This window comes from Gorilla gorilla, chromosome 4, assembly GCF_029281585.2.
Source record: "Gorilla gorilla gorilla isolate KB3781 chromosome 4, NHGRI_mGorGor1-v2.1_pri, whole genome shotgun sequence".
Taxonomy (NCBI): Eukaryota; Metazoa; Chordata; class Mammalia; order Primates; family Hominidae; genus Gorilla; species Gorilla gorilla.
In genome coordinates this window covers 151469366-151494518 of record NC_073228.2, presented here as the reverse complement: position 1 = coordinate 151494518, position 25153 = coordinate 151469366, and the positions used below count along the sequence as shown (strand labels likewise).

General features: G+C 39.4%; 1 protein-coding gene across 4 annotated transcripts in view; it reads left to right on the top strand.

The window, feature by feature from the left end:
* The window catches only part of JAKMIP2 (janus kinase and microtubule interacting protein 2), a 104392-nt gene that overhangs the window by 65067 nt on the left and 14172 nt on the right, over nt 1–25153 (top strand). For all 4 annotated transcript variants that reach the window (XM_063706852.1, XM_055387390.2, XM_063706851.1 and 1 more), the window contains 6 exons: nt 754–807; nt 1682–1747; nt 6834–6902; nt 9794–9871; nt 12497–12700; nt 18235–18300. In XM_063706852.1, coding sequence (XP_063562922.1) covers nt 754–807; nt 1682–1747; nt 6834–6902; nt 9794–9871; nt 12497–12700; nt 18235–18300 — 537 coding nt within the window. The remainder of the gene's footprint in view (nt 1–753; nt 808–1681; nt 1748–6833; nt 6903–9793; nt 9872–12496; nt 12701–18234; nt 18301–25153) is intronic.

Sequence of the window (25153 nt, the reverse complement as noted above, 5' to 3'; positions counted from 1 at the left end):
TTGTCCTGGTGTTTAAACTTCTGGCCTTCCTGGGTGGCATGGTAATTTGTCAACCAAAGCAATTTTTGGATTTCACTGTAATTAAATGAAAAGAATTTACTTTGCCTTTTCCTTCGATGCATTTTTTTCTCAGATAAATCACAAACAACCTAATCCAATGAACTCTTTCAAATGGAGTTCAGCTGCTTCAAACTGACTCAAGGAACAGGGTAAAAATAAGATAGATGAAATTAATGCTAACCACCTTTAAAAAAATGGTACTGCACTATAGTTTTCTACATGGCAGTCAAAATTCAATCAGGTCAGAATTTTGCTAATTAGAATAAAATTGGTTGATTCTTTATATTTATTACCTATTACTTTTTTATACCTGAAAGCCTATCACAATTGAAAAAAAAAAAAGGTTTGGCAGTCATGAGAAGAAAGTTAATGAGAATATTCCAAGTCTTTTACTACATGCTAGATTCTTTCATACACAGTCTGTTTATCCTGAAGATCAGCTCAGCCTATGAAGTAGGAATTTATTATCTCCATTTTGCAACTAGCAAAATTAAGAATGATCTGTTAAGTACCTGACCCAAGTTCACACAGCATGTAAGAAGCAAAATTGAAACTTAAAACTAGGTGTGCCAGATTGAAAACATCCCAAAGAAGTTCAGGCCCTAAAATGTCTTCCTCTAACTTCATGTTCAGGCACTGATGGAATAGGAGGCCACATTTGTCTCTGACATGAGTTTCTGCTTGATTTTGCAGGATGTGAACATCCCTGATCTCATAAAGCAGCTTGATATCTTGGGTGATAATGGGGTAAGTAAAGAATTGATTTAGTATAGATATGAATTTGCCTAAACAGAGGCAAGAGATACTTAACAATGCATCATGTGTAAAGTAAGAGCAAGTGAGATGCCATTTCACTTAAGGATGTTGCTCCTTGGGAAGAATATACAATTTATCAAACAACTTGGCTAAGGGGTTGTAAGGATCTCTGGAAGGTAGTAGCAGAAATGAGACCTGGTAAAGTGCTTTTTGTGGGCAGGTTTCAGGTTTGAATGTCGACCACATCTCCAATGAGTAAAGCTAATTATTGTCTGACTCTGGCTCAAAGGCATCCAGTGTGAAATTAATCAGTCACACATTTGCAAAGGCTGCTAAATACTAGGGTTGTTGGTAGTGCCATAAAAATGGACCAGGAGGCTATAATGCATTTTCTTTCCGAAAACATCTTCCAGACAGGGTCAAGGCACATTAATTCAGTGGGAGGACCATTTATTGTGATGCTATGTGAATGGTGCTTGTAGGTTGAAGGAATCACCGTTTTTCCCTTGAAAAATTATCAAAGGAGAGAACAGAATTAGTAAAATTACATCAAAACTTCTATGAAGAGACTTTTTTATTCCATTTTGGTTTCTGTTTTTCTCATAACATGACTATTAATAAAGTATGCCTCCAGTGACACAAAATCAAATCGGTGTTAAGGAGATATTTAAAAAATCACGTTTAATATACTTCTTCCAGGTTTTGATTAACTCTTTGTTCAGAATTATTACTAAACAGAATAGGAATTTGTTAAGATTCTATACAGGCTTATACAGAATGCTCTGTAGCAGTCAGTCAGACAGTATTTTCTCAGGGGTAAATAATGTCAGTATGTTTAGCTGATGGCCTTTCTTATTTTTTACAGAATTTAAGAAATGAAGAACAAGTGGCCATAATTCAGGCCAGCACTGTGCTGTCCCTGGCAGAGAAGGTAATGAGCCATACAAACATTTCAAATCATCTCAGTGTCTGGCTTAATACTGAACGAGCAGGCTAGGGTGTGAAGGACATTCCCTCTGCACATGACTGTGTGTGAATACCTAATACACATTTTATTTTTAAGGGTAGTACAACCCAGATAGAATGAGAACACCCAAACGAAAAGTCTATACACTGATTTGGGATGGGTGGCTAATTTTTGCTTTGAAGTTCCTTAAAAATATATATAATTTTTTAAAAACAGAAAACCTTCTGGATTACATTATTTACACAATCTCTACCAAGCTGGGAAACCACAAAGAAGAATTTTGTGGGGCGATGATAAACTGGAGCATTGCTCTTGTCATAGACTTATCCTGGGGTGTGTACCTACCATTGCTCCCAACTGATCCTGTGGCTTAGTAGGGGCTCATTGCCTTCTCATTCAGAAAGCCCGACATAGAGACTGTCAGGAGAAAATCAACACTGACTGCGCTCTGGCTCCACCTTGTGTCTAAACCTGGTAAATGGCCCGATAAATTGGTGTATTCAGAGTACCTCATGAATCAATGCATAAAACCTGGCTGGATGGTATGTACCTGTAGTCCTAGCTACTTTGGAGGCTGAGGGAGGAGGCTCACTTGAGCCCAAGAATTTGGGGCTGTAGTGTACTATGGTCATGCCTGTGAGTAACCACTGTACTTCAGCCTAGGCAACATAGTGAGACTCCATCTCCTTTAAAAAAAAAAAAAAAAAAAGACCAGTAAATACTTGAGGGTCATGTGCACATGGTTGGATAAAATGAGAGCAAGCAATCAGCTCTCTCCAATCTGAAATGAGGGAATTCTACAGGCCAAATAACAGTTAAGTTACTCAAACAAAAGAATGAAATAAAAAACAGGGAGAACAAGGAAGTATAAGTATGAAATAAAAAGACACTTAACCAGGTGTTTTTTAAAAAGGACATTTTGTTGACAACTGGAGAAATTTAATGTGGACTGGGTATCAGATGACAAAAGTAATTAATGTTAATTTTGTAAAGTGTACCAATAATCTTGTGGGTTTTTGTTTTTTGTTTTTTGTTTTTTACAGAAAGGCTTTATCTGTTAGAGATACACATTGAAGTATTTACATGTGAAATAAAATGAAAGCTGGAATTTTTTCTTTTAAAAAAACTTACTTCCTACACAGTTTAATTACAGACCTAATCACTTTCTCTGATCCCTCCCCAGCAAATGCTGCATTATCTCTAACAGAAGGTCCAAATTTAGAATTTGGCATACAGACCCTCTGGGATTTGAGTCTTATCTACCTATTTCTCTAGTGTCTCCTCTCCCTTCTCTCCCTCCATTCTCTCTCTCTCTTTCTCTCTCCATTCTCCACTCTTGGTCCTTTACACTGATCTTTTTACCTGGAAGATAGTCCCATCTTGCCTTTCTACCTCTGCCTGGCTAAATCTTGATCATCAGACTTCCCCATAATGAGGAAGCCTGCCTGTTCATCCAAGCCCCCTTAGGTGTTCCTGCTCTATGTTCCCACAGTGGCCTGTGCTACTGCTCCCATGGCTTTTGACAATTGCATTGCACTGTCCATTTGCATTTGTCATATGGCCCCATCTAACTACCACTAGACTCTAAGGCCCATGAGGACAAATAGTTGTGTCTCTCCACTCCCCACCCCCTGTTTTTTGCCCTAGCTTTTCACACCAGTCCAGCACATGTAGTAAGTCATGAATAAATGTTAACTGAAGGAGCAAAGGTGTGAATTTGTGAATGCTCACAAGACACCATTTCAGTGACAACACAAAGATGAAAAAAACACAGTCTGTGCCTCCAGTGCTGCTATCATCTGGCAATGACAGCGAGAGAGCCTTATTCAGCTGGAATCATGAAGGGCTGCAATTCTTTACTGCAAGAAAAAATCGCCTGGGTTTAGGGCTACAAACAAAACATGGGCTGATTCTATGGAAGATGAGGATTGAGGAGGTGAAAGAAAGGAAATACAGCCTTGTGTGTCTCACATTTACTCAGACTGATGGGAGAAATATCTTCTGCTCCCTGCCCTGTGTGGGTGCAGTACAACTGTACTTATCAGAACCAACAACTGTGCTTATCAGAACCAACAACTGTGCTTATCAGAACCAAGACTTGCGCAGTGCTCCTTTTGAGATAGGCACTTTCTAACTGCTGGAGACTGGGTACTATTGTGACCTTTATTTCACACAAGGAATCTGAAGCACAAAAAAGGTAGATAACTGCCTAAGGTCACACAGCCTGAAGTTGATGGAGTCAGGATTCACACCCAAGGAGTCTGGTTCTAAAGCCCATGATCTTACGTCTTGCACCAAACTCCTCCTCCTGCGGGAAATAGGCTTTGCAGACCCCATGGGAGCTGGGCTGTCGGAGCTGAGGCAAATTAGCCCATGCCTCTGCTTACTTTTTTTGCAAGAAAGGTATAGGGACCAGTTGAACAAATACAGGGTGATGACTCTGTGCTTAGCACTGTGGTAGAAAGCTAGGAACCAGATGAACAAGACACAAGCCTTCCCTAAAGTGTTCATGGTCTGTTCAGCTGCCTTTTGTGCAGACTTTTGCAATGCACAGATTAAATTTACCTCTTGTCTGTGGGATTCACAGATAAAAGTTTCTACATCCAAGTATTCTAAACATCAACAATGAATGTCTTGAGACTACCAATTTGAATAGCACTCTGTTATATGGGAGTATGATCTTTAGCCAGAATTTGAGCCTAGACAAAATTCCAACAAGCAAACCCAGTTGTCACTTTGTATTAAAAATAATGGCAGTGACCTTGAGTGAGAACATATTAGGGGCTGGATACTGCACTCAATGCCATAAGTACATTACGTACTTATGTACTGTTCCTTACAACCATTCTATAGCTGCCACTATTTTTTAATTTGTATAAATTTACGGAGTACAGGTGTACTTTTATTACATGGATTCACGGTGTAGTGGTGAAGTCTTGGCTGTTAGTGTATCCACCGCCCAAATAATGTACATGGGGGTACCATTGTTTTTATTTTATACATGAGGAAACTGAGGCTTGGGATATTCAGTATCTTGTCCTGGATTACACAAGTAGGAAGGAACAGCAACCAACACACAAATCTATATCTAACGCTCATGATATAATGACTTTAGTTCACAGTACTCTTAAAAACATGATTTTAAAAAATATGTTTCTTGATAACAAATGGACAGCAAGCAAGATGAAGGATTTTAGGTTTTGGATGGGTACAATTGCAATATGAGTCTATTTACACAAAACCCATGATTGACTGAAATTTGTTTCAAGGGGAAACCATGTGTATGTACAAAGAACTTAGCACCTCTCCAGTCTCGGCATGCCTCTTTTCTTTCACCATGTTCCCCACAGCCAAGGAGTGGTTGAACATAGTATCCCCTTGTAAGTATCAAGGCTGTCGTATATAAAAGTCTCGCTGTGCTGCATAATTTATCACAGGTAATCTAGAAAGAACTATCTGGGGCTGGGCGCAGTGGCTCACGCCTGTAATCCTAGCACTTTGGGAGGTCGAGGTGGCTGGATTGCCTGAGCTCAGGAGTTCAAGACCAGCCTGGGGAACACGGTGAAACCCCGTCTCTACTAAAAACAGAAAAACTTAGCCAGGCATGGAGGCGTGCACCTATAATCCCAGCTACTTGGGAGGCTGAGGCTGGAGAATCGCTTGTACCTGGAGGCGGAGGTTGCAGTGAGCCAAGATTGTGCCATTGCACTCCAGCCTGGGTGACAGAGTGAGACTCTTGTCTCAAAAAATAATAATAAATAAATAAATATATAAATAGTACCTTGTAGTGAGATACCACTAGTACATCCAATACACAATGGATACTGCCTCATGTTTTTTACTTCCTTAATCTTTACTTATTATTAATCCCATTTGACAGACAAGAAACTTGAGACTTAAAGAAATCAGGTAACCTTTCCATGCCACCCACCCATGAAAAGCTGGAATTGAAATTACGGCCAAGGTAGTCTGTCTTCAAAACCCACTTAATTATTATGCCCAATTGCTTCCCTAAAATATAAGCTGACATTTAACTTGCTAGAGATTCATTATAATAATTTGTTCTATAAAAACCTGTATATGGTAGGGTCACATATTATTCAAAGTCTGCATTCAGAGTGTTTATCAATGCTAACATAAATATCATATATTCTGAGTACTGGGAAAGATAAGTTTTTATGTGATTTAGAACACCTCCACTTCACAAAAATAATTCTTCCCCACTTTGCTGTAATCAATTTTATATACTGAAAAATTACCGATGTCCCAATTCTCCAGTGTACCTGGCCTTCTTTCTCTCATCCTGCTTCCTCCAACAATAGAGCTATTGGACATGATGTCTCTTCCACTTGGAACTTCCTCTTCATTTTTTCCCAGTCATCTCTCACCCATTCTTTGGACCCCAGTGCAATTATCACTCACAAGAAAGCCTCCCATGGTGTTCTCCAATAAGGGCAGGAGTCTTGTTGATCTGGTTCACCACTGCAGCCCTAGGACCTGGTACAGCACCTGACACTTGCTAGTCATCCATAAATGCATTTGTTGAATGGGTGAATGAATGAATACAAGGAAGACTGTAGTCTTGTTTCTGAACTATGAGATAAAAATGTGGGTCAGACACGGTGGCTCGCACCTGTAATCACAGCACTTTGGGAGGCTGAGGCAGGTGGATCATGAGGTCAAGAGTTCAAGACCAGCCTGGCCAAGATGATGAAACCCCGTCTCTACTAAAAATACAAAAATTAGCCAGGCGTGGTGGCAGGCGCCTGTAATCCCAGCTACTCGGGAGGCTGAGGCAGAGAATTGCTTGAAAGCGGGAGGCGGAGGTTGCAGGAGCCGAGATAACGTCACTGCACTCCAGCCTGGGCAACGGAGCGAGATTCCGTTTCAAAAACAAAACAAACAAACAAACAAAGGTGTTGTTTTTGCTTCAGTTCTCAGTCTTCTTCCTGAGATATAAGGGGAGGAGACTGAGCACCTCATGGGGGCACACAGATATACACCATATCAAGCAGCCATGTCAAACACTTTTGTCTTGTTAACCCCTTAGTGGATCCAGCAGATTGAAGGAGCAGAGGCTGCCCTACACCAGAAAATGATGGAATTGGAAAGTGACATGGTAAGTACAAGATGAGATATTGTAAAAATTAAGAAAAACTTACAAGGCAAATGGAAAATTAAAGTTGCCTCTACCAGTTTTATCTGGCACTGATGAAAGTTTGTCATCTTTCCATTTTTATTTTATGTACAGAAGATGGAAAAAAAATTACCAGAAGTACCAAACAATTTCAGGCTATATTCTTCCCCCAAAAAATGTTAGTTTTTGGAAAATATCCAAAACTAATGTCAAAGAAAATTGAGTTTTCTTATGTTTTCTTTCTTAGGCTAAATAATTTTTCCACTTTATTTAATTAACAAGGAAAAATTACAGAAATGGAGGGTGTAACTCTGATTTTAAAAATCCCTAAGCCACCTTACATCCATTAGAATAGCTCTTATCAAAAAAAAAAAAAGAAAAAAAAAAGAGTAGAACAAAAGACCTAGTGCAGTGGCTCACACCTGTCCCAGCAATTTGGGAGGTTAAGGCAGGAAGTGTGCTTGAGTGCAAGAGTTGGAGACCAGCCTGGACAACATAGTGAGAACCCATCTCTACAAAAAATAATTAGTGGACGTAGTGGTACGTGCCTGTGGTCCCAGCTACTCAGGGGGCTGAGGCAAGAGGATCATTTGAGCCCAGGAGGTGGAGGCTACAGTGAGCTATTTTTGTACCACTGCATTCCAGCCTGGGCAACAGAGCAAGACCCTGTGTTCCCACAACCAAAAAGATAAAACAAGTGTTGGCAAAGATAAGGGGAAATTGAAACCCTTCTTTACTATTGATGGGAATGTAAAACTGGTACAGCCACTATGAAAAAAAGTATGGTGGTTGCTCAAAAAAATCAAAATAGAATTACTATATGATTCAGCAATACCACTTCTGGGTGTGTATCCAAAAGAATTGAAACCAGAGTCTGGAAGAGATATTTATACACCCATGTTCATAGCAGCATTATTCACAATAGCCAAAAGGTAGAAGTAACCCAAATGTCCATCAATGGATGAACAGATAAACAAAAGGTGGTGTATACATATCATGGAATATTATTTAGCCTTCAAAAGGAAGGAAGTTCTGATACAAGTTACAATATGGATGTAATTTCAGGACACTACGTTAAGTGAAATAAGCTATTCACAGAATTGTAAATACTATATGAATCCACTCATGTGAGGTGCTAGATTAATCAAACTTGGAAACAGACAGTAGACTGTGGTTGCCAGAAGGTGAGAAGGGGAAACATAGAGCTGTTGTATAATGGGTATAGTTTCAGTTTTGCAGCATGAAAAATTCTGTACATTGGTTGCATAACAATGTGAATATACTTTGTACTACTGAACTATACACTCAAAAATGAATTAAAAATGAGTAAGGTTGTAAATGTTATGTGCATTTTACAATTTTAAAAGTTTCTTTTTACTCACCAAGTCTAAAAATTGGTTATTATTAACTTACAGCAATGCATAGAAATTTATAACAAGATTCGTCTGGGCACAGTGGCTCATGCCTATAATCCCAGAACTTTGGGAGGCCGAGGCAGGCAGATCACCTGAGGTCAGGAGTTCGAGACCAGCCTGACCAACATGGAGAAACCCCGTCTCTACTAAAACTACAAAATTAGCCGGGCGCGGTGGCACATGCCTGTAATCCCAGCTACTCGGGAAGCTGAGGCAGGAGAATCGCTTGAACCCAGGAGGCGGAGTTTGCAGTGAGCCGAGATCGCGCCATTGCACTCCAGCCTGGGCAACAAGAGCGAAGCTCTGTCTCAAAAAAAAAAACAGAAATTTATAACAAGATTATGATTAATGTTATCATTATAACTAGAAAACATGTAGTGGATTCCTATTGGATGAGGGAATCCTATAAAAACAACTTGCATTTGTGTAGCACATTATAGCTTATAAATTATTTGCTTATACTTTATACAGTGCTCACATTTTACTAAGAGGTTAGGCTCCAATGTCAAAGCATATAAAAAGAACAGTTTGTTATTTTATTTTATTTTTATATTTGGCCAAGAAAGCTTTCCAAATGGACAATTTCTCTTCAAAATTACCCTTGAAAGCTCTTTAAAAACACAAATATTAATTAAGCAATTAGTCTGTATCAGGCACTGTTCTAGGTACTGGAATTCAGCAGTCACCAGCAAAGTCAACAGCAAAATTACTCCATACAGATACACGATCTCTCAAAAGTCAACACCATTGAGTTTTTCTTCAGAGTTGGAAGAAGTCTTTGTTCCTTCAGTTAAACACCCAAAGAAACAATTGACTTGTGCTTGGGACTATGTTGTACCCAAAATATAGTTTTAAGTGCTAATGGCAAGATGCTCGTAATATGAGAAGCACACAGAAACTGAGAACAAGAGAGGGAACATCAGATTGACTTTTCCCAGCTCACACTGGCTTTGTGGCAAAAGCAGACACCCACTCATTAAGCAGCAGTGTGGGTGGAATCACTCCCACTCTTTAAGTTGCTATTTTTGTCCTTATGTTTGCTAGTTGTACACAGATGAATTTGAATCAGTTAAACTTGTTGATTATGCAACCCAGCTATGTTACATTTTATCACATTCTTACAAAAATATATTATCATAATACTTTTACATAGATAGGCTTATTATTATTAAACACTAGTCAAAATCTATACTTAATCACGTGCTCTCAGATTAAAAATCTTTTAGAGCATTCTATGTGGATTTTTCATTATATCTTTTATGCTGCTTTCCACTGATTTTCACATTCCTGTGTGAGACTATGAGAGTTGAACTATTTCCCTAACAGACAAAATTTATGACTCTACAAATACTAGTGATGTGTCTTATGGTAGAATTAGAGGAAACATTAATCAATACCATTTGTACGTCACTTTCTAGTTAACTAAGCTGACTCTATCAATATGGCCCTTTGTTATAGGAACAGTTCTGCAAAATAAAAGGCTATCTGGAGGAAGAACTAGACTACAGAAAACAAGCTCTTGACCAAGCATATATGGTAGGTACAACAAGTGATAGAGACACCCGCAGTATTTACAGTTATGCACTGTGGAATAAAGTATCCTATTTAATTTTCCATGCTATGTACTTGAATAGATCACGACATGCAGTTCATTCATTTATTGGTTTTCAGATCTAATTTTAGAACAAATACATTCCTAGCTCTTTACTTATTCTAAGATTCTTATAAGATATTCTTATAATACCTAATAAATATTTAATTATACTTCATTTTTTAACAATTAAAAGGCCAGACGTGGCGCCTCATGCATGTAATCCCAGCACTTTTGGGAAACCAAGGTGGGCAGATCCCTTGAGCCCAGGAATTCAAGACCAGCGTGAGCAACATGGTGAAACCTTGTATCTCCAAAAAATAAAAATAAAAATACAAAATACAAAAATTAGCCAATCATGGTGACATGCACCTTGTAGTACTAAGGAGCACTAAGGAGCACTAAGGAGGCTGAGGAGGGAGGATTCATTGAGCCTGGGAGGTCAAGGCTTCAGGGAGTTGTGATCATGCCACTGTACTCCAGCCTGGGCAGCAGAGCAAGATCCTGTCTCAAAACAAAATAAAACAAAAACAATTAAATATATGTTGTTGGATAATATTAAATGAAGAACAGTTTGGATGGCAGTGTAGATTAAAGAGAAATTTTATTAAACCAAATCCAATCGTTTGGGAGTCTGATCTAGTGGTGGAATAATGTGTTTAATGTTTGTTATGCATATTTTTAATTCATTTATCTCTTACAACAACTCTGTGAGGTATAAGTAAGATTATTGTTCATATCTTACATATGAGGATAGTAAGATTTAGAGAATATAAGAACTTTGCCCAAGTTGATAAATAGGTAGTGTGTAGATCTGACTCCAGATCCTGTGGCCTACTATAATCCAGCCACAGTAACTGAGGCTTCCATGGTAAATGGGCTGTGCCTTTTTGTCTCCCACAGAAGATTATGCTGATTAAGGAGCACATGTGATCCATTCCCCTCTACCAAATTCCTATTGCATGCTTCTTCATAATGAACTACAGCTCACATTTCTTCTCTCCTTATGCTCCACCCTCCATTAATTCACAATTATGAATCAAAAGAAAAAGAGCAAGTTAAAGGAACATTTCAAAGAATTCCTAGCAGAGGTTTTTATAATGCTTTCCTGGAAGCAGCTTGAGTCACTTTTGGGGAAAGAGTGAAGCACTTAGTCCCTGCTTGTAACAAAGATGAACTTGTCTTTGCATTCCAAAATGAGTAAGAGATTCTGAGCTTGTTTGATGGGGAAAGAAGAGAATGGGTATTTGATGCTAATTAGAGACAGAGAAGGAAGTGAGTTTTGCTTCACTTCTGCCTTTCACCCTTGCCTCTTCTACCTATACGAAATTAAGTTGTGTGTTTATGTGGGTCCCGAGACTACTGAGTACTCATTCAGAAAACCATATTTATCCTTAAAAAGATGAGACCTGCTTAGCCCAGGACAAGAGCTAGGAAAATATTTCTCACCAAAGCATGTCTGGTCACTTCTGTCAAACTTAGAAGGGATAAGATTGTAGATTTTAGCAACTGTTATCTGAAGCATATCAAAAAAGAAAGAAAAAGATGAAGGCAGTGCATCCTTCATCTACAAAAGAAAGACTCAGAGAAATATTATAATGAGAGCAGCCATAAATCTCAGAGAACTTAAAAACAGACCAATTCCAAAACTTTAGGTCATTTTTTGGATTTTATTTCTCAATTTTATTTCAAGAAAAAATATGGCGACCATAAAGCCATCTTCAAGTACCAGAGGTTTGTCATGTATTAATAAAACGGGGGCAGTATTTTGTGCGTAAGATATACCTCCAATTTTAAGTATTTTGTTCTAACTTAGACTATTTATTTCCAGAAGTATGGCCACCATGGTAGATGTCTTTAAATGTATGAAGAGCTGTCTTGTTGTTTTTTGTTTGTTTGTTTTTTGTTGCTGTTGTTTTGAGATGGAGTTTCACTCTTGTTGCACAGACCAGAGTGCAATGCGTGATCTCGGCTCACTGCAACTTCCGCCTCTCGGGTTCCAGTGATTCTTCTGTCTCAGCCTCCAGAGTAGCTGGGATTACAGGTGCGCACCACCACGCCCACCGAATTTTTTATATTTTTAGTAGAAATGGGGTTTCACCACATTGGCCAGGCTGGTCTCGAACTCCTGACCTCAGATGATCCGCCTGCCTCGGGCTCCCAAAGTGCTGGGATTACAGGTGTGAGCCACCGTGCCTGGCCAGAGCTGTCAAGTAGAAGTGAGAACACACTTATTCTCAGCTACACTTTAGGATAGGAACTACAGTTATTATAACAAAGCGAGGGCTTTCTAAAAAGGAAAAGTATATAAAATGGACAGGGTCCCAAGAAAGAACAAATGTTCCCTCACTAGAGAAGTTCATGAATTGGCTAGATGACCCTTATGGAATCTCATAAAAGGAGATTTTCAGAAGTGTAATTAGGCTAGAGAAGTTTTGAAATTATTTTCTTGCTAAGATCCTATAAGCCTAAAGTTGGCAGCCATACACATATACATACATAGCATACACTCCCACACCAGATATCAATGCCAAGTTCCAAAGTTAGACTTTTCTAATTCTATTTGCCAGAGAATCCAGGAACTAGAAGCTACTTTGTACAATGCTCTACAGCAAGAAACTGTTATCAAGTTTGGTGAATTATTAAGTGAAAAACAGCAAGAGGAGCTGAGGACGGCAGTAGAAAAGTTACGGCGGCAAATGCTGAGGAAGAGCAGAGAGTATGACTGTCAGATTCTTCAGGAGAGAATGGAGCTCTTACAGCAAGCTCATCAGGTGAGAACTGAGTCACTGCCTCTGTGTAGGGTTAGTACTAGCAAATGGAACTTAGTACTAGGTACACGGTATTGAGTATGGGTATGGAGAAGCCCAGGAGATACAAGTTATTTTCAGAGAGTAAAATAAATAACCGTTGTTTTCTACCTTCATGCACATACAAAAATGACAGTTTTATAATAATTCAATCTTGAGAAAATTGGCATTTCAGAAGGACTGAATACTGCTACTATTTTTAGAACTACGTTTTCATGAAATATGCTTTGAATTTCACGGTGTCTGATTATCTGCCTTATGCAGGGAAGCAGGACACTCTCCAGGGCAAAAATAGTGCTTCCCATGTATTGCTCACTCTAGTCCATAAACAAGCCTGATAATAATCCGAATAGTGTAAAAGAGAGCAAGGACCGTTCACATTACAAACATCACCACCAACAAAGCCTGGCAGCTGCTGTTTACTTACTGACATTTGCTTTATGTCAGTAACTAAACTAAGGACTCTACTTACATCATTTCATTTAATCTTCATAATAGCCCTATGAGGTAAGTATTTTTATTATCTCAATTTTGGAGATAACAATACTGAAGATAAGAATGCTTAAGTGATTTGCCCAAGATAACACAGATGGTAAGCAACAGTCAGGATGACAGCCTAGGTCTGCTGAACTCCAAGGTCAGTGTGTCTAACCACTGTATTGTACCGTCATCCATGACTTATGTGATTCATCAGCAAGGTCCAAAATAGGCACCCACTACTAATTTCCAGCCAATATTTTTAATTGTAACTCTTTATTCATGCCATAGCCTGACAGTTGAGGGCTGAGGTCCTGGTCAAAATACAGATTCAATAAGGATTCCAGCATTGAAAGTGTCAGGTTGTAGTATTCAATCCTCAGAAGCTATAAGAAGCAACTGGTACAAAATTCAGATGGTATGAATAGGCGGTAAGAATCGTGTGGTCATCAGCGATCAAGGTAAGTGGAAAAGAGGCAGGGGTTCTTTTACGAGGCAAATAAAAACAATTCACGGGGGACATGACACTTAGCACACTTCAGATGCAGGCAGGAGCTTTGTGGATTTTATAGGCTAATAGATTACCCAAGTAGGTGGAGAATTCTGAAGCCACGTGTCCCAGAAATGATAAATATCTACATGTTCCTATTAATGCCCCTTCAGATTCCATCACAAAAGTTTGAGTTTTGACCCATGGAAAGACTTCTTAAAGTCTTTAATAATAGACTCTATGCCATCATTGCATTGCTTCATGCATTCTTTTCTTCTAGCAGGGGATAAAAATGTACTCTGCACAAATTTCTTGTGCTGCAATAGCATGTAATTACTTTCAACAAATTGGGAGTTATGTCATGGAAACACAGAAGTGTTTACTTTTAAGATGGACTCATAGTTATCTAAATTTATTTATGATAAAAACTGTATTCCATTTGAGTATTTCTTTAACCATTTAGCTAAGATACTTCACCCCTGAAAGAGTTGGTTTTGTTTAAGTTATCCAGTAGTGCTGATAGTACATTTCTGAACCTCAGGGAGTTTCATTGACATTTTCCATCCACCTTCTAAACAAATGTTCATTAGAATATGCCTTTCCCAGTTATTTCTTACTCTTCTTCTTCCCTTTTAATTAATAGCTGAGTTTCATAGAATTATTCCAGAAGATATTGGCCAGGATTTTTTATATATAACTATGTAATACACTCTAACTTCTAAAGTATATCACTAACCATGTATTACACCGTTCTGCTTGAATGTTTAAGAGTGAACTGATGCATTCTTGTCCTTACTTCTCTTCTCTCTCCCCATCTGACTGTCTTAGTCAGTAGAATTACCATATCTCAAATCACTCCGGCTAGAAACACTGGAGTCTTCTCTGTTCTTTCCCTGTAAGCATTAATACATCACCACATCCAACTGGCATTTCCCCTGAAATGTTTTTGATACTGGTCCATTTTGTTCATTTTTGTCACCCCAGGCATGTGCAGGACCTTTCATTATTCCACCAGCTTCCAGGTACTGCCAAATGTTCTCTATGTGAATCTGACTCCATCATCTATGCATTTATTCAGTCAAACTTTTAAATGTGTTTCCTAGGTGCTAAGTACTGTGCTAGACAGAGAATTCACCGTGGACCCCACCTTCACAAAACGTAGGACCCATAGATGGTTATAAAATGATTAACACAAAGAAAGATAATTACGATATATCAAAATAAATAGCATTTTTAAAAGTACATGCAGGTGCCATGAGGACCTAGTTCTAGCTCTCCCCTTTTCAATCCACCACACATCTCATCACAGATTCTTCTCATTTTTCCTCATGGTACATTCTTGCCCCAAAGCCTCCATGATCCAATTTCCAGTTGAGTAGAGTCTTACACAGGTCTCTTCAGGTCCTTCAGTAGCTGACTACCCTGCCCTCCAAAACCAGATTTGACCCAACCCCAGAGCATACTTTCCTCTCCACTCATGCAAAACATCCTGGTCCCACTTGTGCTGTGATTTTCCACCTCTAAGCCCTTGTTGCATAATTGCTCATCCTAAAGTGTCCATTAGTTTCCATTGCATTGATCCAAGTGTTCTCATTTTTCCAGTCCCAGTTTAAGATCCAACCCATTCAGGATCCTCTCCCTGATGAAAATTTTAAAAATGAACCACTTACTGCTCAAGATATCTACCTTCTATATTCTGTTATGCACTCATTCACAACCATTTATTGAGGGCCTGCTGTGTACCAGGTGCCGGGAGTATAATGGTAAGCAAAGACATACAGATCACTACTCTCATCTATCTCACAGAGGGACAGGGACAGAGCCACAGCACAAATGAACAATGACTGAGGCAATTTCTGAGAGTGGCAATAAGTGCTATGCAGAAATGTATACAATGTGTATGTGAGTTTGGGAGTAGGATTGGCCACTTTAGGCTGGCTGGTCAGAGGAGGCCTCTCTGAAGATACCTAAGATCCAAGAAATGAGCCACACAAAGATCTTGGCCAAGTGTCCCAGAAGACAGGGACAGCAAGGGCTAAGTTCCTATCATGGGAATAAGTTTGGAATAGTCAAGGAACAGAGCAAAGGCTAGAATGTCAGGAGCACGCAGAGCCAGAGTGAGGTTGATAGGAGGAGACGTTGCAGAGCTAAGAAAGGGCCACATCACACAGGGCTTTGCAGGAGTTTGAGTTTTATTCTGAGCACAACTCAACTAACTCTTCCTTCTTTTCTTCCCCACCCGCTTAAACTCAGGGGACCGTGGAGATCATTTTTACATTCTGAGAGTTCACAATGGCTGCTATTGATGGAGTAAGATGGTCAAAATAAAAGGCAGGAAGAGCAGGTAGAAGCTGCCACACCAGCCCTGACAAGGGAAGACAATGACTTGGTGAACTTGGTATCAGTAGAGATAAAAAGAAGTAGGTAGAAAAGGAATGTTTTAGATCCAGCAAGGTTTTCTGTTGGGTGGATGGCAAAGGGATGGGAAGCAAAAAGAAATCAAGTATATGTCATATGATGTAGCATAACACATTTATTTGACAAAAAAATATGTGTGGACACCTTCTCCATGCTAAACACTGCACTAGGAATTGGAGATGGGTGACAAAGTTATTCAGTTTTTTTCCATTGTTTACCTTTTTATTTAATTTTGTTATTCCATCTGGATCTGATAGTTCTTTGAAATTAGGAACTAACTGGTGCCTTATCTGTATTGTCCATTACATTCAGCACAGTCATGAGCATGTAAGGAGGTGCCCAACAAGCATAGATGTGATGGCTGAATGGATACTGCAGTAATTTTACATATTCATGATTTTGTCCATATAGTACTTGCCTCCATATCCAGCAGACATGCCAAGGAATTAGTTGAACACTCAAGGTGGAGATATCTAGCAAATTTATTCTTTTACTGTGTAGCTATGGAGCACTGACAGCACTATGGAAATATACACCAGCACACAAATCATACACGTATAAACACACCATCAGCATTCCAGTTCCATCCCTTTCTCCGGCATTCATTATGGTATAATTTCAAGGTTAACCTTTATGGTCTCACTCTGACCAAAACACACCATCTCTTGTTGCACAAACCTTAGCCCCCTTACTTAAAGAAGAGTTTCTCAATTTCAGCACTACTGAAATTTTGAAGCAGATAATTCTTTATTCTTTTTTAGGGGGAGGGGTGGCTGTTCTGTGCCTTACTGGATGTTTAGTAGCATTCCTGGCTTCTACTCGGTAGATGCTAGATGCACATACTCCCAGTTGTGACAGTACAGAAATGTCAAGACATTTAGATAGTGGTGATGGTTGCACAACTTTATGAATATACTAAAACCACTGAATTACACAACTTAAAATAAATAAACATATTTACTAACTTTAAAAAAATGTGCAGAACTGCCAAATGTCCCTGGCTGGGGCAGGGAGAGACAAACAGTTGAGATCTACTCTTTTAAAGAGAAGGAGATATGCTTTCCAAGTTCAAGTACCCCTTGTTCTAGCTTCCCTTTTTTTCTCCTACCATTGCATTATAAAAACCTCTCTCTATATATTATCATCCCATTTGGCTTCTAGTGTTTTCTCCATAGACTCCATTTCTCTGTTTTCTAATTATTCCCTACAGAGCTATTAAATAAGAAGCCTGCATTATATAACCATGTACATGAACACAAAAAAACCTTCAGATTGCCAGATATAAATGTGGAAGACTTTATTTTACTTGTAAATAATTGTTATGTAATGTTGATTTCAAATATTCGGTGTTTAAATTAGTGGAATTTTGTTACATAATTGAGAGGTAAGTTCAAAGACAGTCTTGGAACTTTTCATCTTTAGGATTACTTGTGTTATGTTTGTTATATTCTGGTGTTTTCCTAATTTACCAGTTCCCTCCTGGGAATGTTTGTTGATGTGTAATCTCTACTTCGTTTTGTGAGAATTTACCAATTCTATTTTGTGAGAAAATTCTATCCTGAAACAGGGTTGAAATGGGGTTAAGATAAAAAGGTTAAGAAAGAACAATTGGATTGTTTACATCTATATGAGTCAGCTCAACCATCTTTAATGTGGTAACAAACAATCAAAATCTCAATCCAAATGGTTCATAACAAAGCTTGTTTCTTGCTCTCTACTTCTGAGATATACTACACCCTCTACAAGGATTTGATATTCCCAAATCTTATTCCAACTTGCATTCCACTGGCCAAAACAAGTCTCTTTGCCAAACTCAATGTTAGTGGTGTGGAATCTACACCTCACTAGGAAGGGGTCTACAGGGATAGGCTCAGTAGAAAAGGTGGCAAATATTTTTTGAAAAGTTAATCAGTAACAATGATTTTCTACCACAAACATAGATAATTTCTGAAACATGCAACATGTTTTTGGGTGGGGAAAACATACATGCAATGTTTCCAGCTGCTTGTACAAATATTCAGGTTTGTATAGGAAGTTTCGTGTTTTCATTTGGTAAAATATTTTTCCACACAACTTACCACCTACTGATGCTTTCTTTCTTTTCTTTCTTCAGAGAATTCGTGACTTAGAAGATAAAACAGACATCCAGAAAAGACAAATAAAAGACTTAGAAGAAAAGGTAGGTGTCAAATTCAATAACTATCTTATTATTTGTTTAATCAGAAAGCAATATTGATTTTGCTCACTGTATTTTCTTCCTGGCTTCTCAGTTATTGTGTGTCTTGCAGAGGCAGGTATAGTTACAGTAAACCTAGCTTTCACCTTCAGTCAAACAGAATGCCAGCAAAGCGTCTGCCATCAGTAACCCAGCCTTCACATATTTGTCTTTTGTGTTGCTTTCCTATTTTTTCTGTGTTTTCTTTCCTTAGTTTCCCCTTCCTTATCTTCATTTCCTTTCCAAAAGTTTCTTCAAGTTTTGTTACCCTACTTTGCTCTTTTTAAAAAAAAATCTTTTAGCACCTTTGTTTTGCCTTTCCCATTATCATTCATAAAAAGACCTTTCATCCTTGTGCTGCAGTTTCACCTTAACAGTAAGTTCAGAAACTTGGGTTGATATATGATAATCATGTTGTCCTGTCACTTCCCCAGTGATCTCAAAGAGTGGCTGCTTCTTCCAAGTCAGCCAGTGTTTTTGAGGGATATAACAACATGGCTCTTACAGAGGGCACTTGGAAATGCGTGTTGGGTGGGAGAACAGACAGAGCTCAGGCTGGGATGCTGAACAAGCTGCAGCGAGCTACACAGGCTTGCACAACAAAAAAAGCCAAAGCCTGGAATTCCCGAGCAAGATGGCTGAATAGGAACAGCTCCGATCTGCAGCTCCCAGCCAGACCAACACAGAAGGCAGGTGATTTCTGCATTTCTAGCTGAGGTACCTGGTTCATCTCATTGGGACTGGTTAGACAATGGGTGCAGCCCACGGAGGGCAAGCCAAAGCAGGGTGGGGTGTTGCCTCACCCAAGAAGTGCAAGGGATCGGGGAAATCCCTCCCCTAGCCAAAGGAAGCCATGAGGGACTGCGCCATGAGGGTTGGTGCACTCCGGCCCAGATACTACACTTTTCTCATGGTCTTCACAACCCACAGACCAGAAGATTCCCTCAGGTGCCTACACCACAAGGGCCCTGGGTTTCAAGCACAAAACTAGGAGGCCGTTTGGGCAGACACTGAGCTAGCTGCAGGAGTTTTTATTTCATACCCCAGTGGCACCTGGAATGCCATCAAGACAGAACCGTTCACTCCCCTGGAAAGCGGCCTGAAGCCAGGGAGCCAAGTGGTCTTGCTCAGCGGATCCCACCCCCATGGATCCCAGCAAGCTAAGACCCACTGGGTTGAAATTCTACCTGCCAGCACAGCAGTCTGAAGTCAACCTGGGTGCCCGATCTTGGTGGGGGGAGGGGCATTCTCTATTACTGAGGCTTGAGTAGGCTGCTTTCCCCTCACAGTGTAAACAAAGCCATGGGAAAGTTCAGACTAGGTGGAGCCCACCACAGGGCCACAAAGCTGCTGTAGCCAGACTGCCTGTCTAGATTCCTCCTCTCTGGGCAGAGCATCTCTGAAGGAAAGGCAACAGCCCCATTCAGGGGCTTATGGATAAAACTCCCATCTTCCTGGGACACAGCACCTAGGGGAAGGGGCAGCAGTGGGTGCAGCTTCAGCAGACTTAAACATTCCTGCCTGCTGGCTCTGAAGAGAGCAGTGGATCTCCCAGCATAGCGCTCGAGCTCTGTGAAGGGACAGACTGCCTCCTCAAGTGGGTGCCTGAGCACCCCCTGTGCCTCCTGACTGGGAGATACCTCCCAGGAGGGGTCGACAGACACCTCCTACTGAAGAACTCTGGCTGGCATCTGACGTGTGCCCTTCTGGGACGAAGCTTCCATAGGAAGGAGCAGGCAGCAATCTTTGCTATTCTGCAGTCTCTGCTAGTGATAACCGGCAAACAGAGTCTGGAGTGGACCGCAGCAAACTCCAGCAGACTTGCAGCAGAGGGGCCTGACTGTTAGAAGGAAAACTAACAGAAAGCAATAGCATCAACATCAATGAAAAGGACAACCATGCAAAAACTCTATCCGAAGGTCACCAACAGCAAAGGCCAAAGGTGAATAAATCCATGAAGATGAGGAAAAACCAGCACAAAAAGGCTGAAAATTCCAAAAACCAGAATGCCTCTTCTCCTCCAAAGGATCAAAACTCCTTGCAAACAAGGGAACAAAACTGGATGGAGAATTAGTTTGACGAATTGACAAAAGTAGGCTTCAGAAGGTGGGTAATAACAAACTCCTCTGAGCTAAAGGAGCATGTTATAACCCAATGTAAGGAAGCTAAGAACCTTAATAAAAGGTTAGAGGAATTGCTAACTAGAATAACCAGTTTAGAAAAGAACATAAATGACCTGAAGGAGCTGAAAAACACAGCACAAGAACTTTGTGAAGCATGCAGTATCCATAGCTGGATCAATCAAGTGGAAGAAAGGATAACAGAGATTGATCAACTTAATGAAAGTGTGAAGACAAGATTAGAGAAAAAAGACTGAAAAGAAATGAACAAAGCTTCTAAGAAATATGAGACTATGAGACTATGTGTAAAGACCAAACCTATGTTTGATTGGTGTACCTGAAACTGATAGAGAGAATGGAACTAAGTTTGAAAACACACTTCAGGAAATTATCCAGGAGAACTTCCCCAATCTAGCAAGACAGGCCAACATTCAAATTCAGGAAATACAGAGAACACCACAAAGATACTCCTCGAGAAGAGCAGCCCTAAGACACATAATCATCAGATTAAGCAAGGTTGAAATGAAGGAAAAAAATGTTAAGCACAGCCAGAGAGAAAGGGCGGGTTACCCACAAAGGGAAGCCCATCAGACTAACAGTGGATCTCTCAGCAGAAACCCTACAAGCCAGAAGAGAGTAGGGGCCAATATTCAACATTCTTAAAGAAAAGAATTTTCAACCCAGAATTTCATATCCAGCCAAACTAAGCTTCATAAGTGAAGGAGAAATAAAATCCTTTACAGACAAGCAAATGCTAAGGGATTTTGTCACCACCAGGCCTGCCTTACAAGAGTTCCTGAAGGAAGCACTAAATATGGAAAGGAAAAACTGGTACCAGCCACTGCAAAAACAACCCAAAATGCAAAGACCATCAACGCTATGAAGAAACTGCATCAACTAATGGGCAAAACAACCAGCTAGCATCACAATGACAGGATCAAATTCACACATAACAATATTAGCCTTAAATGTAAATGGGCTAAATGCCCCAATTAAAAGGCACAGACTGGCAAATTGGATAAAAAGTCAAAACCCGTTAGTGTACTGTATTCAGGAGACCCATCTCATGTGCAAAGACACACATAGACTCAAAATAAAGGAATGGAGGAAGATTTACCAAGCAAATGGAAAGCAAAAAAAAAAAAGCTGGGGTTGCAATTCTAGTCTCTGATAAAACCGACTTTAAACCAACAAAAATAAAAAAAGACAAAGCAGTGCATTACATAATGGTAAAGAGATCGATGCAACAAGAAGAGCGAACTATCCTAAATATATATGCATCCAATACAGGAACACCCAGATTCATAAAGCAAGTTCTTAGAGACCTACAAAGAGACTTAGACTCACACACATTAATAGTGGGAAACTTTAACACCCCACTGTCAATATTAGACTAATCAACAAGGCAGAAAACTAACAAGGAAATTCAGGACTTGAACTCAGCTCTGGACCAAGCAGACCTAATAGACATCTACAGAACTCTCCACCCCAAATCAACAGAACATACATTCTGCTCAGCACCACATAGCTCTTATTCTAAAATCGACCATATAATTGAAAGTAAAACACTCCTCAGCAAATGCAAAAGAAGCAGAAATCATAACAAACAGTCTCTCAGACAACAGTGCAATCAAATTAGAACTCAGGATTAAGAAACTCACTTAAAACCACACAACTACATGGAAACCGAACAACCTGTTCCTGAATGACTAATGGGTAAATAACGAAATTAAGGCAGAAACAAATAAGCTATTTGAAACCAATGAGAACAAAGACACAACATACCAGAATCTCTGGGACACAGCTAAAACAGTGTTTAGAGGGAAATTTATAGCACTAAATCCCCACAGGAGAAAGTGGGAAAGATGTAAAATCACCACCCTAACATCACAATGAAAAGAACTAGAGAATCAAGAGCAAACAAATTCAAAAGCTAGCAGAATACAAGAAATAACTAAGATCAGAGCAAAACTGAAGGAGATAGAGACACGAAAAACCCTTCAAAAATCAATGAATCCAGGAGCTGGTTTTTTGAAAAAATTAACAAAATAGACCGCTAGCCAGACTAATAAAGAAGAAAAGAGAGAAGAATCAAATAGACACAATACAAAATGATAAAGGGGAGATCACCACTGATCCCACAGAAATACAAACTACGATCAGAGAATACTATAAACACCTCTATGCAAATAAATAGAAAATCTAGAAGAAATTGATAAATTCCTGGACACATACACCCTCCCAAGACTAAACCAGGAAGAAGTCAAATCCCTGAATAGACCAATAACAAGTTCTGAAATAGAGGCAGTAATTAATTGCCTACCAACCAAAAAAAGCCCAGGACCAGGCGGAGTCACAGCTGAATTCTACCAGAGGTACAAAGAGGAATTGGTACCATTCATTCTGAAAGTATTCCAAACAATAGAAAAAAAGGGACTTCTCCCTAACTCATTTTATGAGGCCAGCATCATTCTGATACAAAACCTGGCAGAGACACAACAACAACAACAAAATTTCAGGCCAGTATCCCTGATGAACATCGTTGTGACAATCCTCAATAAAATACTGGCAACCCAAATCCAGCAGCGCATTAAAAACCTTATCCACCACGATCGCATCGGCTTCATCCCTGGGATGCAAGCCTGGTTCAACATATGTAAATCAATAAACGTAATCCATCACATAAACAGAACCAATGACAAAAACCACATGATTATCTCAATAGATGCAGAAAAGGCCTTTGATAAAATTCCACACCCATTCATGCTAAAAACACTCAATAAACTAGGTATTGATGGAACATATCTCAAAATAATAAGAGCTATTTATGACAAACCCACAGCCAATATCATACTGAATGGGCAAAAGCTGGAAGCATTCCCTTTGAAAACCGGCACAAAACAAGGATGCCGTCTCTCACCACTCCTATTCAACATAGTATTGGAAGTTTTGGCCAGGATAATCAGGCAAGAGAAAGAAATAAAGCGTATTCAGGTAGGAAGAGAGGAAGTGAAATTGTCTCTGTTTGCAGATGACATGATTGTATATTTAGAAAACCCCATTGTCTCGGCCCAAAAACTCCTTAAGCTGATAAGCAACTTCAGCAAACTCTCAAGATACAAAATCAATGTGCAAAAATCACAAGCATTCCTATACACCAATAATAGACAGAGAGCCAAATCATGAGTGAACTCCCATTCACAATTGCTACAAGGAGAATAAAATACCTAGGAATACAACTTACATGGGAAGGACCACTTCAAGAAGAACTAAAATCCACTACTCAAGGCAATAAGAGAGAACACAAACAAATGGAAAAACATTCCATGCTCATGGATAGAAAGAATCAGTATCATGAAAATGGGCATACTGCCCAAAGTAATTTATAGATTCAATGCTATTCCCATCAAGCTACCATTTACTTTCTTCACAGAATTAGAAAAAACTGTTTTAAATTTCATATGGAACCAAAGAAGAGCCCATATAGCCAAGACAATCCTAGCAAAAAGAACAAAGCTGGAGGCATCATGCTACCTGACTTCAAACTATACTACAAGGCTACAGTAAACAAAACAGCATAGTACTGGTAACAAAACAGATATATAGACCAATGGAACAGAACAGAGGCCTCAGAAATAACACCACACATCTACAACCATCGGATCTTTGACAAACCTGCCAAAAACAAGCAATGGGGAAAGGATTCCCTATTTAATAAATGGTGTTCAAAAAACCAGCTAGCCACATTCAGAAAACTCAAACTGGACCCCTTCCTTACACCTTATATGAAAACTAACTCAAGATGGATTAAAGATTTAAACGTAAGACCTAAAACCATAAAAACCTTAGAAGAAAATCTAGACAATACCATTCAGGACATAAGCATGGGCAAAGACTTCATGACTAAAACACCAAAAGCAATGGCAACAAAATCCAAAATTGCCAAATAGGATCTAATTAAGCTAAAGATCATCTGCACAGCAAAAAAAACTATCATCAGAGTGAACAGATAACCTACAGAATGGGAGGGAATTTTTGCAATCTATCCATCTGAAAAAGGGCTGTTATCCAGAATCTACAGGGAACTTAAACAAATTTACAAGGAAAAAAGCAAACAACCCCATCAAAAAGTGGGCAAAAGATATGAACAGACACTTTTCAAAATAAGACATAATGCAGCCAACAAACATGAAAAAAAGCTCATCATCACTGGTCATTAGAGAAATGCAAATTAAAACCACAATGAGATACCATCTCACACCAGTTAGAATGGCTATCATTAAAAAGTCAGGAAACAACAGATGCTGGAGAGGATGTGGAGAAATAGGAATGATTTTACATGGTTGGTGGGAGTGTAAATTAGTTCAACCATTGTGGAAGACAGTGTGGTGATTCCTCAAGGATCTAGAACTAGAAATACCATTTGACCCAGCAATCTCATTACTGGATTTATAACCCAAAGGATTATAAATTATAAACCCATTACTGGATATATAACCCAAAGGATTATGAATCATTCTACTATAAAGACCCATGCACACGTATGTTTATTGCAGCACTATTCACAATAACAAAGACTTGGAACCAACCCAAATGCCCATCATTGTTAGATTGGAAAAAGAAAATGTGGCACAGGGCCAGGCACGGTGGCTCACACCTGTAATCCCAGCACTTTGGGAGGCCGAGGTGGGCGGATC